Source organism: Panthera pardus, unplaced genomic scaffold, assembly GCF_024362965.1.
Source record: "Panthera pardus isolate Hobbes unplaced genomic scaffold, ASM2436296v1 HiC_scaffold_24, whole genome shotgun sequence".
NCBI lineage: Eukaryota > Metazoa > Chordata > Mammalia > Carnivora > Felidae > Panthera > Panthera pardus.
In genome coordinates this window covers 73,646,516-73,660,990 of record NW_026526810.1, presented here as the reverse complement: position 1 = coordinate 73,660,990, position 14,475 = coordinate 73,646,516, and the positions used below count along the sequence as shown (strand labels likewise).

General features: G+C 37.0%; 1 protein-coding gene and 1 long non-coding RNA gene across 2 annotated transcripts in view; one reads left to right on the top strand and one right to left on the bottom strand.

Moving 5' to 3' along the window:
• The window catches only part of NUBPL (NUBP iron-sulfur cluster assembly factor, mitochondrial), a 228,131-nt gene extending 221,477 nt beyond the window's left edge, over nucleotides 1–6,654 (bottom strand). Inside the window, exons 1-3 of the mRNA XM_019428089.2 lie at nucleotides 6,507–6,654; nucleotides 5,827–5,974; nucleotides 1,803–1,837 (exon numbers count right to left, since the gene is read on the bottom strand). Coding sequence (XP_019283634.1) covers nucleotides 1,803–1,837; nucleotides 5,827–5,974; nucleotides 6,507–6,614 — 291 coding nt within the window. The 5' untranslated portion in view covers nucleotides 6,615–6,654. The remainder of the gene's footprint in view (nucleotides 1–1,802; nucleotides 1,838–5,826; nucleotides 5,975–6,506) is intronic.
• A 46-nt stretch (nucleotides 6,655–6,700) lies between these two features.
• Nucleotides 6,701–13,634, top strand: LOC109254299 (uncharacterized). Its single transcript, XR_002074743.2, has 2 exons — nucleotides 6,701–6,936; nucleotides 13,307–13,634. It is a non-coding gene; the product is annotated as an uncharacterized LOC109254299 (long non-coding RNA).
• Nucleotides 13,635–14,475: the final 841 nt, after the last annotated feature.

Below are 14,475 nucleotides of genomic sequence, written 5' to 3'. Positions count from 1 at the left end.
TTGCTGAGTTCAAGTCCCATATCAGGCTTACTGCTGTCAGCGCAGAGCCTGCTTCAAATCCTCTGTCCCCTTTTCTCTCTGCCCCTCCCCCAGCCTGTGCTCTCTCAAAAATAAATAAAACATTTTAAAAAGAAAAAAGAAAACAAAGAGGGTGACATTAGGAGGTAAGAGTTTTCACAAACTCTAGATCCAGGATTCTCAAAGATGAGCATGCCTCAAAATCATATAGATGGCTGGTTAAAACACAGATTCCAGCTAATATAACACTGTGCCAAATATACTTCAATAAAAAATTAAATTTAAAAATACAATGTATGGAAACACACACACACACACACACACACACACACACACACACACAGATTGTGGGACTCCACCCTCATGGTTTCTAATTCAGATTTCGGTTCGGCTCAAGATTTTGTATGTCTAACAATTTCTCAGGTGGTGCTGATTCTACTGGTCTGAGCACCACATTATAAGAACCACCAAGCTAAGTAAATACATATCACTAAAAGGAACACTTTTTTATTAGTTCTAATTAGCATCCTCAGAGAGATTCAAATGAATGATACAGCCATTGTTTTTCTGGTATGTGTAAAATATGAAAGAGTTTTGGAAAACTACAAAAAATACAATTTCTGAATTTAAAAATAAAACTCAGAAGGGCTAAATAACAACTAAAACCCAACAAAGCAGTGTGGAAAATAGTCTAAGATATCTTCCAAAACATATAGCAAACAAAAGACAAAGAAATGGAGAATATGAAAGACAAATTAACAAGCATAAAGAGTTAATACCTATCCAATAGGTACCTGGAGAGAGAACAAAGACACCACTTAGAGTAAACAAGGAAGAGGCACCTGGGTGGCTCAGTTGGTTAAGTGTTCAGCTCAGGTCATGATCTCACAGCTCATGAGTTTGAGCCCAATGTTGGGCTCTGTGAGGACAGCTCAGAACCTGGAGCCTGCTTCGGATTCTGTGTCTCCCTCTCTCTCTGCCCTTCCCCCTGCTCGCATTCTGTCTCTCTCTCTCTAAGATAAATAAACATTTTAAAAAATAATAAAAAATGAAGTGATCAAGGAAGAAATTTCCCTAAGCTGAAAAAGACTCAAACCTTGATACTGCTTGGCTAACTTCCAAGCAGGCAAAAAATTTTAAAGCCAAAAACTGGACACATATTTATGACATTTCTAAACTTAAAATACATAAAGAAAACCCTAAAAGCTTTGAGGGGAAAACACAGGTTATTACAAAGCAATATGAATCCTATTAGCATCAGACATTTTATTAGCATGTGAGAAGAAAAAGGAATGTTGTTTACAAGGTTCAGAGATGCAATTATTTTGAACCTGGAAGTCTACATCTGGTCAAACTATCAAATACAAAGGCAAAATAAAGACATCTTTGGAAATTTAAGAACTAAGAAAACTGACTTCCTGTCCATATTTATTTCCTACTTCTACTGTGAGAAATTATCAGGTAAGTCCAAAATGGATTTCAATGAGCTAAAATTAAGATGTTGACAGAGTTACATATATGTTTTGGAAGCTCTAAGAAAGAATCCATAAACTTGCCTTTTCTACCTTCTAGAGGCTGCCTGAATTCCTTGACCCCTTTCATTTTCATTATCATTAAATGTTATCAGTACTTATGGCAGACTTTTTAGTTCCTTAAAGAAATACAAGTGACTACAGCTACACTACACAGACTCTGACAGAGTAAATGAAAAATATCAGTATGTTCTTTATCATTTCCCTAAAAAACATTTTAATCAATTAATATTCATAATAATAAACACCTACCGAATCATTCGCTGCTAGTGCAAGTGCAAGGTTCACTGTAAGAAACAAAAAAGTAATTAAATTTAGTTGTGTTCCTTCTACTAAAATTCAGTTTGCCTTTTAATATTTTCAATGTAATAACCAAAACATGAGAAATTTTTAATATATCTCCCACACTGGTATAAAACAAAGACAAAGAAAATACAGAAAGTAAAAAAAGACAAAAGAGACAGTAATATTCCAACAGCAATAGATGCCTGCCCTAAAATTAATATTTTAAATAATTCATTTTTATAATGTGATAATCTAAATAATCTACTTAGTTTTTTAAAAAAAACAGGGGCGCCTGGGTGGCTCAGTCGGTTAAGCGTCCGACTTCAGCTCAGGTCACGATCTTGCGGTCCGTGAGTTCGAGCCCCGCGTCGGGCTCTGGGCTGATGGCTCAGAGCCTGGAGCCTGCTTCCGATTCTGTGTCTCCCTCTCTCTCTGCCCCTCCCCCGTTCATGCTCTGTCTCTCTCTGTCTCAAAAATAAATAAACATTAAAAAAAAAATTAAAAAAAAAAAAAACAATCTTGGGGCGCCTGGGTAGCTCAGTTGGTTAAACATCCGACTTCAGCCTAAGTCATGATCTCATGGTTTGTGAGTTCCAGCCCCGCGTCGGACTCTGTGCTGACGGCTCAGAGCCTAAGGCCTGTCTTCCTCTCTCTTTGCCCCTCTCCTGCTCATGCTCTGACTCCCAAAAATAGATAAATGTTATAAAAAAAAAAAATGTTAATGGTACATAGAGTTCAATTATTTTCAAAAACATTGTGCAGAAAAAGTATCTACCTTTTAATAAAAATGTATATGATCTTACTGCCTTTGAAAAATAAAAGCTGGTAATGCAGGAATTCCAAATACCTAACTCACAAATACCCCTATATAAAAGGCTAGCTCATTTTGCAGAGGAAAGGGAAGAAGGTCAAAGGTAAGGCAGTAAAACATGTTCCCAAAACTGCCTATTGCTAGTGAATCCCAAAACATAAAGAAGGAAAATAGTCTCAAAGCTACTTTTAGCCCAGCAATAGAGATATGCTACATCTGAGATGAAGAGAGGTCTGAAGGTAAAACAGTTCCAAGACTGATAAATAAACAGAGTCTCATACTGTGAATCACATTTCCTTAACAGAACAATGTTATAAATCATGCTGAGATGGTTTCCTTAAAGTAGCTAAGAGCATAAATTTTCAAGGCAGACCTGGTTCAAATCCTAGTTCTACCATCTTCTATTACATAACCTGGAGTAGGATATTTTACCCCTAAATCTATTTCCTCCTGTATAAAATGAGGATAATTCCTATGTCATAACCATTATGAGAATTAAATGAAAAACTGATACGAAATAGTTAGACTAGGCCATGACACTTGACTAATTTTTATAAATTACAAAATAATTCTGAATTTCAAGTACATCATATGTTAAACATAAACTAACTATTAAGCAGAAAGTTTTAGAGAGTGATTCATCTAGTGTTAGGGTCTTCTCACATTCATACAATGGAATCACAAAGAATGTTTGTATTCATCATATGTCATCATTGTAATCAAAAATATCTCGGGCATACATTTTCAAATGGGAAGAATTTTGAGACAGTTTGGGACAAGAATAAATATATATAAGGGAAAGAAATATAATACCAACAGAGTTAAACAGAAACAACTTATTTCTAAGGTTTATGTATGTAGATAGAGCTGTTAGGAAAAAGTAAAGGCCAGCTCCCTGGGAGGAATGACATAATGCTAACAAAACAAAAAAAGCAAGGGAGGGGCATTCACTGAAACACTACTATGTGTCACAACTGTATATTTTCTCATTTATTTTCCTATTTAAATGCTGTGACAGGGGTGCCCCAGGTGGCTCAGTTGGTAAAGCGTTCAACTCTTGACCTTAGCTCAGGTCTTGATCTCACAGTTGTGAATTCAAGCCCCATGCTGGGCTCCACGATGGATGTGGAGCCAACTTAACAAACATAAAATGCTGTCACATTCCATGGCAACAGATGATCTGCTAACCAAAAACAAAACCATGTGCTAAGTACTAACCTAAAGACCCAACAAATTATATTGTATAAAACTCAAAAAACTTAGAGATATTATCATGAAAATACTTTCCACCTTTAATCACAGAGATGCAAAAGGATTCACATCACTGAAACCAAATAAATGTACTCTAAATTTTCAAAAAACAAGAAGAGATGGATGCTAGAACCAAAGTCTAAAAGCTTCTATATTTTAAAAATGAAACATTAAATAGATGGATTTAGGCCCTTAGAAAAGAAGGTAAAAATGTGTAGCTTATAGCATTAATTACGAACATCACTAATCATTTTAATAATAATACAGTACTATCAAATAGTAATATATTAGAGGCCTATTATTCCTATAACACTTGGTAAATTTTAGTTTCTTCAAAATATCTGAAAAACTCTTCCACAATTAACTTCAGGTAAAAATGAGAAAAAATTGAACTAATAACACTATCTAGTTGGATTTGTACCTGGTTGGAAAACTATAAAACTGCTATACTGGGAAATTACTAAATATGGTTTCAAGTGAAGACAAGATCTCTAGTGATAGTCACAGAACTCTGTACTAGCCCTTATTTCAAAAATGTCATTGATTTCAATGGAACTGAAGGATTTTAAGGTACAAATGTCCCCCAACTTTAAGTTCAATAGTCTGAAAAAAAAATGAAACTTAAAGGATCTTGCCAGTCTAGGGCTATACCAAAATCAACAAATAAACTATAATGAGGACAGTCATTTTCTAAATATCATCTGCAACAAATGGGGCTCCTAGATGGCTGAGTCAGTTAAGCATCTGACTCTTGATTTTGGCTCGGGTCAGGATCTCACAGTCATAAGATGGAGCCCAAAGCTGGCTCTGAGCTGGGCCAGGAGCCTGCTTAAGATTCTCTCTCCCTCTGCCCCTCCCCCCGCTCTTGCGGGCACATGCACAGGCAGTCTCTCTTCTCTCCTCTAAAAAAAAAAAAAAAAAGAGAGAGAGAAAAGAAAAAAAAATCGTCTGCAAAAAGATAGTGGGATAAAACCTGAACTAGCAGCCATTCCCACTGAAATGACTGAAAATTAAGTACAAGGAAACAATAAGATAAAGAGTGTTTTATGACTACAAATTAATAATACAAGTCACCTCTGTTGTGCAGGTTTGGAAGGAGGGAAGTCTTTACCCTTTTATATTACACTGGAATAATCTTTTTAGCAATAAAAAATTTCTTTTGAAAAACTTTGGGAATATCTGGCTATTAGTCGTGGATGGTAACTCTTATTTCTGGTGGCATTTCTCCTATGGATTCTGAAAGCAGCACTTCAGTCGTGATGAAATCTACAAATAAAAAGAGCCACCAAAAACAAATTCTCTGCTCCAAGACTATTAATATAAAAGATATAAAGATTAGATGAAATTTTAAATAACTGAAACAATGTTAAACCTTTCCAAGCATTTTCAAATATTAGATCAATGGTGATTTTATAATATTATGTTAAATGAAAAATGACACAATAATGTAGAAATTCTCATTGCAACTGTGCAGCTATATGTACATTGATAGACCAGAAAAGAATATCAAAGAGTAGAAATAATTTGTATTAAAGTTACCAAATGTTTAAAAAATAGTAACATCAACCGAATACTGAGCATTTACTACTTAGAAGACACTGGGCCTAAGTGGTTAGCTTATTTAATTTACATAGCTACACTATGAAAAAGATTATCAGCATTGCCATTTGACACTTAACTGAACATCTGGGCAATCTGGTAGGCAACCGGACCAAGTTTTCCTCAATCAAGAAGTCAAACATGTGGCTATATACCTAGTTTTTTCTAAATGCAAATCTAAGGTCCTAATCACTACCAACTTCTGGTACTAGGGAATCAGCTATTAGGAATTTCACAAATAACTCTTTAAAAATCAAAACTGGAATTTTAATGCTGTGCGGTTGCCAGTTGGCATAAATTCCTAATCGAAATCAGAATATCCTACAATACCTGCTGTAGTAGATTTTCCAACTCCACCTTTTCCAGAAGCCACAACTATAACTTGCTTTACACCTTGTATTGGTTTCTGCTTTGGAAGTCCTCGGGACAGGATTTGTGATCTTCTTTGTTTTAGGGTCTCACTGTCACTGCCAGATAACTTAAAAAAAAATTAAAATTAAAAAAAGTTTTAAAATGAGCCATCTCCATTACCACGCTGTTAAAGTAAAAATTCGGAGTTTGTAAGAGGGGTTTCTTTTCTAGGCTAATTCTAATTTCCATTAGTTCGGCTTTCTTCCTACCTAAATATACTGTTCAAGTTCAAATTTACCTGCCAGGATATGCAGACGTAAAAAACGGAAAGTAAATAAACTGCCTCTGTGCAGAGTTAAGCTTTCTTCTCCTTAAACTATTTTCTAAATAAACCAACACAGAAAACAGTGTACAAGCCACACATCCATGTTTTAGGAATCTGTTGCATATCCCGCCTCGCCTCGGCCGGTTCTACTGGGGCCTGCTTATAAAGTGGGGACGTTCAGCCAACTGAGATCTCAGTCTGTCACCGAGTCAGTGGGGGCCCCGTTAAGGTCTGAAGAGGGTCGTCAGCAAGACGCTATGCCAGGGCACCTGCGGCCCTGCCGCCCTAGCATCTCCGTCCCTCCCGCTTCCCCCTGTCCTGCAGCATCACGGACCTGGCGCCGACAAACCAACACTTGGCTTCGCCCAAGCGGGACACTGGTCCCACCGCCACCCCGAAGCGACACCCCACCAAACAAGAGCAAACGCTGCCAAGACCCCATAGCGCAGAACGCTGCTTTAAGAGCAGCCCGGAAACCGTCGCGGCCGGCGTGGAGTGATGACGTCACGTAGTAACGCTCGGCTTCCTCCCCCTAGCGACTAGCCGCCTTTGAATTTCTTCAGCCCAAGAACGCAGATGTTAATACGAACATTTCGTAGCCAGGTACAAACATTTCACAGCAAATGTTTGTGAATGTCTTCACAGACCTCATCTATTTGGTCCTCACAGAAATTCTCGAGTAGGTAGATAGGAGACTCTTTACTAGCAGTAGCCTCTCTTCAGGGGTAAGAAATCAGACTGAGACCTGACCCGACTGAAAAGAGGTAGGAAATGGTAAAACTTGAAAATGACTCCAGGTTTTCTCACTGCGCAGACTATGGTAACTTAAACATTGCCACTGTTAACTTTACCTTTCTTCCCCCTGCGTGATATACAGTAACAGTCTGTGTTCATGTTTCCTGCTGTGTTGCTGACAATTCTTTTAAACAGAAGTGTGGTGCTTTGCTGGGCTTGGAAAAGTTTAGCTAAATCAGAAAGCAGGTCTAATGAAGTAAGTTTGGCTCAAGAAGGAAGTGAGACAAGGCTTGAGGGAGAAGGTGGGATTTATTTTGGTATGAGGAATGAAGAATTCTTACATCCAAAACTGATGGGAACTAAGGAAATGGCCGTAAGTGAGAAAGCCGATACAAAAACCCAGACCCAGCAAAAGGATCCTTTAGGGTGTAGGTTGGTTTACTCTCATAATATTTTCTAAAGTAAATTTTAATGTCTTTTTTTTTTTTTTGCTTCTTATCTGTAGAGAATTTGTTGTATGATCATTCAGTTTATTTTTTTCTAATTTGACCTTTAATTTTTTTCTTTTTTTAAATTTACATCCGAATTAGTTAGCATATAGTGCAACAATGGCTTCAGGAGTAGATTCCTTGGTGCCCCTTACCCATTTAGCCCATCCCCCCTCCCACAACCCCTCCAGCAACCCTCTGTTTGTTCGCCATATTTATGAGTCTTTTCTGTTTTGTTCCCTCCCTGTTTTTATGTTATTTTTGTTTCCCTTCCCTTATATTCATCTGTTTTGGCTCTTAAAGTCCTCATATGAGTGAAGTCATATGATATTTGTCTTTCTCTGACTAATTTCACTTAGCATAATACCCTTCAGTTCCATCCACGTAGTTGCAAATGGCAAGATTTCATTCTTTTTGATTGCCGAGTAATACTCCATTGTATATATATACCCCATCTTCTTTATCCATTCATCCATCGATGGACATTTGGGCTCTTTCCATACTTTGGCTATTGTTCATAGTGCTGCTGTAAACATTTGGGTGCACACGTCCCTTCGAAACCACACACCTGTATCCCATGGATAAATACCTAGTAGTGCAATTGCTGGGTCGTAGGGTAGTTCTATTTTTACTTTTTTGAGGAACCTCCATACTGTTCTCCAGAGTGGCTGCACCAGCTTGCATTCCCATATTTTTCTTTATCTTTAATACAAGTGTCACACAGCAATCTCAAAGAATTATTGTAAGGATTAGGTAAGATATTACCAACAAAATACATTTAATTAAATAAACTCTGAAAATAAATCAGTTCCTTGCTTCTTCTCCCTCAATCTCACATTTTTGCTCCATTTGGCTTATCACTTTCTTATTTTGTGATATGTTTTCTCAGTTGATATTTATCCATTTTTATCTGTTCAGCTTTTATAACTTGTAAACAAAGTGACTAATTTCTTCTTTGTGCGCAGAGGAGCAGAAAAAGCCAATGCCAAGAGAGAAGAATAAAGCAGACCATAAGAGATCATGTGTGCACAGAGGGAAGGGAGAATAATTGCACTGATTCATAATAGCTTTCCAGTACCTGGTTCTAGTCCATAATGAGGTTCAGCCACACATCCTATTCATAGATCCATGAGATATACTTACAGCCATCCAATAAATTCTCTTTCTGCCTTGGCCTACTTTGGGTGTGTTTCTGTGTACTTATAACTATGGTAACATGTATATTTGTAATTTTTATCAAGACCCCCCTGCAATTCCTTGTACCTCATATAGCCCTTCCCCATTTTGATAAACTATGTGCCATCATTTTATGAGACATAAACATGTTAGAGAAAAGAGATTGTTTCTTTGCTTTTTGAATTTTGAAAATTGAGACCTCTAAGGAGAATGGAGACAGCTCTGGCAAAGGCAGTACATTTGGGAGAATTACATGGTATAAACACATGGTTTCTCACCTATATAAATTAGAATTACATTTGGCTGCAAGTAGCAGAAAACTCTACTTGCCTTAAATAAGTAGGGATATATTAGTCTCATATGAAAAGTTCACAGATAGTCTCTTCAGGTCTGATGTAGTGACTCCACTATGTTATAATGTCCCAAATTCATTCTTTTTGTTCCATCATCATGTTACCCTTATTTTGTCCCCTCACAGTCACAAGATGGTAGCTGCACTTCCAGGCATCAAGGATATGTTCCACACAGGAAAAGAGGGAAATGAAAAGATAAAAAGCTTTTTCTAGTGAGTCTTTTGTTTTTTGTTTTGTTTTGTTTTTAATTTGGGAGGAGAAGTCACATACACACGAGACTGCGTAGAACATGACCACCCATAAAAGCAAGAGAAGCTGAGAAATCAAGCGTTTACATATCTTTAACCTACAGAGTAGAGGGCAGTAATGGAGAAAATGATTGGAAATGGATATTGAATAAACCAACTCAATATCTGTCTTAGAAAGACTATATAAAAATTTCTGGGATTATGGGGAATCAAGATAGAAAAAAAGTGAGAACTTAAAACATTCACAAGTTCTTAAGCCCGATATTGGTGGTTGGATAACCCAAGAACATCCCCTCAACCCCCAATTCCTTTGCCACATTGAACTATAGAAGTTAGAAATCCAAATACTTTCCTAGTCTCACTTGCTAATTCTAGACATAGTTCCGGGCATGTATGGCATACTTCTGGACAATGTGATGTAAAGGAAATTTTCTGCCTTCTGAGAAAGCTTTTGCTTTTCTGATAAGATAGATCATAATTGGGGGAGCCTGGGTGGCTCAGTCTGTTAAGCATCCAACTCTTGATTTTGACTCAGGTCATGATCTCATGGCTCCTGAGTTCGAGCCTCGTGTCAGGCTCTGTGCTGACAACAAGGAGCCTCCTTGGGATTTTCCGTCTCCCTCTCTCTCTGACACTCCCCTACTCGCATTCTCCCTATCAAAATAAATAAGTAAATATTGAAATTTCTTTTTAAAAAATAGAACATAATTGGTGCTACTCCTTTTTCCCAACTTGACCATTGACGTGACACCTGGAGTGTGGTAGTCATCTTGTAAACATAAGAAGCATAATGGTGGCAGATACAATGACAAAAGCCAACAGCTAAGGTAACTAAGTAGAAATATGTCAGAAGATGAATTCTTAGCTATATAGTTAAGCTGCTATGCCAGTCCTGACATGCATCTCTAGTCATCTTGTTGTGTGAGATAATTGCTTTAACTACTGTTGGTCAGGATTTTTGTTATTTGAAGTTAGAATAATCAGTGGCTATTATAGCTCCTAAGACAGAACCTGATATACTCTGACTACCTCTCTCCTGTTGAATCCCAGTAAGGAAGGGGAGCATAAGAACCTGAAATCAATTTAAGGGATGTGAGAACAATAGAACCAATGCCCCCATTACCAGTTAGAACTCAATGTAGTATCAGGCCCACAGAATAAGAACAGTTGAATGTTGTGTGAAGGCAGACAGTCTGAGAGAACTTCATAGGGTTTGCCTCCTACAAGCAGCCACAGGAGTTGCTGAGGGAAAGCTGATCTTTAAGAGACCTTAAGGTCAAGAATAAGGGAAGACTTGGTAACAATCTGCTTGGTTAAGTATGTGGTATCTCAGTTGATGCTGGTATAAATAGATAAAAATCTTGAGGATTAAATTCACGTCACCATGTGGACATCTGGACACTACATGGGCACAATCCTGGTGTCTACCACTCAAAGAGAAATTTATAAATAAATATTGTTCAAAAAAAGAGGATTCTTTTGAATGTGTACTATAAATAGGGTAAGACTTCGTATTATTTTCTAGAAAGCATGTATTTATATCTGCTAGATTTTACACACACACACCCCCGCCCAAATAAAAGATCCTCAGGTGACCATGGACTCACTGAACGTTCAGATTCCCACACAGAGGCAGTCAGCTTCATCCCCTGTCCATAAGCCACACTATCAGCTGAGAACATGCTTCATTCCTTTGCTCAACTCACAAAGGAAGAAGAGGGTGTTATGGACAGTTTCCTGTCTCTGTTGACAATACCAACTAAAGCTTAGAAACTAGTGCCTTCTTTTAAGATTATTGTCCCCAGCTGAACCTTTTATCCTGCCCAAAGTGTTCACTGAAAGGAAAACCTCACCCCATCAATGGACATGTAAATGACAACCCTATTAATTGATCCTACTTTGTCCCACAGCGTGATTTGCTTCCAAATCTCTATACTTATGATGAAACATGAAACTGTCTCTTACCTACATCTAACACAAATTTTCACACTGAAATATAAAGTATTTCTGTTTATGTAAATAGGTTCTCAATGAGTTGATCTCTCTGTAGGAAACCTGGCCTAGGAAGTTTTCCCAGATATCAAAGACTTTGCTAGCCTTTCACTACCTTAGCTAACATAAACTAAGGTGTTGTCAAAGAAACTCTCCACTCTTATTTTTTAAAATTACATAAAGCAAATGTATGCATACTCTTAGGCTGGATAGGCTTCTGAGAATAGAGCTCCAAATGCCTAAAAATCCACCTCTAGAATGAGACAGGATGGGTTTCTAAATGCAAATATTCAAAGCTGAAAAAATCATGGGTGATTTGACATTTGAATTTCTGATTTATGAGATTGAACTGAATCCTTGGACAAAGGTCACAGGGCTCAAGTTATAGCTGAATATATTCTCTGTTTACTGTTTAAAGCTTCAAAGAAGATCCTATCCTGAAATAGAAGCTACACAATCAGAATTTAGAAAAAGTATTGTCACACAGGCAAATACTTGCTATACCCAGGGCATTAGTATTCCCATGCGTTTGCTTTTTTATTTCATTTTCTCCAAGTACCAAACCTGTGTTCATTCAGCCAAGTCCTTCCTACCCTTCAAGTCTATCCTAAAGATTAGAAGACTTAAGTCTCTACAAGACTTTGACAAAAACTTGCTTCATTCTGTATTCAGAAGAGAATTTTCCTGTGCACTTTAGAGAACATACCAAGGACAATGACAAAGCAGAGCCCCATCAAGATACCAAACCTTCACGTCAGCTAATGTGAAATTCTATTTTCTTCAGGGAAAAGGAGATAATATAGATTTTTGTCTGTGGTACACTGCTGCCAAAATGTGAGGATGTCCTCTATAATCATGTGGCTTACATAATATCTTAGTCTACTTGATGTTCTGATAACCAAATCTTGTCGATTCATTTATTAACCTTTTCTACTTAGGGTTTATTAACCATATATACAGATATTATACATGATATGTTATAAATATTTCAGGCACGAAATTTGTTCAATCCATTTATAAAAGTGAAGTGCTCCTGCCAAATCACTCTAATTTCTCAAAATACATCTACATTCTCATTTAGAGCAATAACATGGAAATACCATCATCAAGAGTCATAATATCAATTTGATCCAGGACACACTGGCAAACTTCAAAATATGAAGTTTCTCTTTGTCTTCGGCCTTCCACACAGCTCTTAAGCTGCTTGAAATGCTCCAATTCATACCAACCAACCTTACAGGCAGTATTTGGGTCCATTTTCTGCTGCATCTTAAATAAAATAGGATTTTCCTAACCACCCACGATTCAGGCTAATGAACCTACTTTAAATCCTATTAGAGGCCATCTAGGAACCATAATTCAACAATCTAAACACTATTGAAGTGATAATCACTAATCTCCTCCATCTCAGGCTTTTCCAATCTTTGCTAGTCTTTAAAACACAGATACAAATGTTTTTGCATAGAAAACATTCATTTGGGGCATAATTATTCTAAGTAGTTTAAAAACTGGTATTTTGAGTTGATTAGGAATACAAAGAGTTCTTTTGATTATTGAATGAAGTTCTATCAATTACTCCAAGTCAAAGACTTTATTATATTAATGCCACATCGGATCTCTTTTGCGAATTTCTAGTCATGTGCAAGAATTATGGTTTTATTTATCCAAGTCTATTTATGTGGGGGAATATGCTGGCAATGTACTGTTGAGAATGCCATTTTTAATAGATACCAGTTACCACTATAACAAAATCAATACCATTTGCTGATGCAGTACACTGTTTGCTGATGAAATGTATATATAATTATATATTTCTCTAATGTTTTTCTGAAGTACAGAAATTCTATTAAGCCATTCCCACCAATTCCTTCTGGATTATAGAGAAAATTGAGAATGATCTCTTAATAGGCATCTCTCTCTTTGTAACTTATGTCATATGTCACATTAATCTTTTTCTTCCAACAGACTCTAAGATGGTCCAAGATGATCCTTGTCTCTTGGTGTTCACACCCTTTTATAATCTCCTTCCCTTAAGTGTGACCAGGCCCTGTAAATTAGATCTAACCAACAAAATATAACAACAGGGATAGAACATCACTTCTGTGATTACAATACATAAAATTGTAACTTCTGGCTTTCTAGGAGACCTCCTGGCTGGCTCTGGCAAAGCAAGCTGCCATGTTATGAACTGCATATAGACAAAGCCATGTGGCAAGGAAGAGCTGACAGCCAGTGAAGAACTGATGCCCTCAGTCCAACAGCCTGCAAGGAACTGAATTTTGCCAATAGCCACATGAGATTGGAAGTGGATCCTTCCCAGTTGAATTTTCAAATGAGAACCCAGCCCTGGATGATCTCTTGATTGCAGCTTTGTGAGAGATCATAAAGCAAAGGATTCAGTTAATTTGTACCCAGATTCCTGAGCCATAGAAACTATGAGATAATAAATGTGTGTTGTTTAAGCTGCCAAGTTTATGGTAATTGTTACACAGCAATAGATAACTAATACTCAGTAATCCAGATTTTAGTAATAATATAGTGAAAGTATAATTTCTCATGGGCAATTTTTTTTTAATTTTTTTTTCAACGTTTTTAATTTATTTTTGGGACAGAGAGAGACAGAGCATGAACGGGGGAGGAGCAGAGAGAGAGGGAGACACAGAATCGGAAACAGGCTCCGAGCCATCAGCCCAGAGCCTGACGCGGGGCTCGAACTCACGGACCGCGAGATCGTGACCTGGCTGAAGTCGGACGCTTAACCGACTGCGCCACCCAGGCGCCCCGTCAATTTTTTTAAATTATTGAGATATAATTGGCATATAATGGCAATTCTTTTTTGCCATATAAAAATATGCATATTTTGTTAAGAAATTAATCCTTTGTGTATTTTGAACCTATGTTGAGAGTTTTATTATTGAGGATTAATAATTACTTGTTATATTAATTATCAAACCTCATAGTCTTTTAATATGAGATACACAGAATAGACACATGGAGGCAGTAAATTGAAGAGTGTCTTGGTCTCACAAATCAAGTTCCATTTTTCTTAGTAACAATTGAACTAGATTCCTAGTAAAAGAAAAATTAGTGTTACAGTTCTACTCTTTTCCTCTTCTCTAGATGATCAAATAGTCTCTCTTCAGTTAGGTAAGAAATTAGAACTGCAACTTCCTTCTTGATCTACATTATCATTCTTAAATAATTGCACTAGTCTAGATATAAGCAGAAAGAAATATAAAGAATATAATCTGGATACAAATATAAAGAAAGCAATTTTTTGTGGGAATGCAATCTGGTGTAGTCACTCTGGA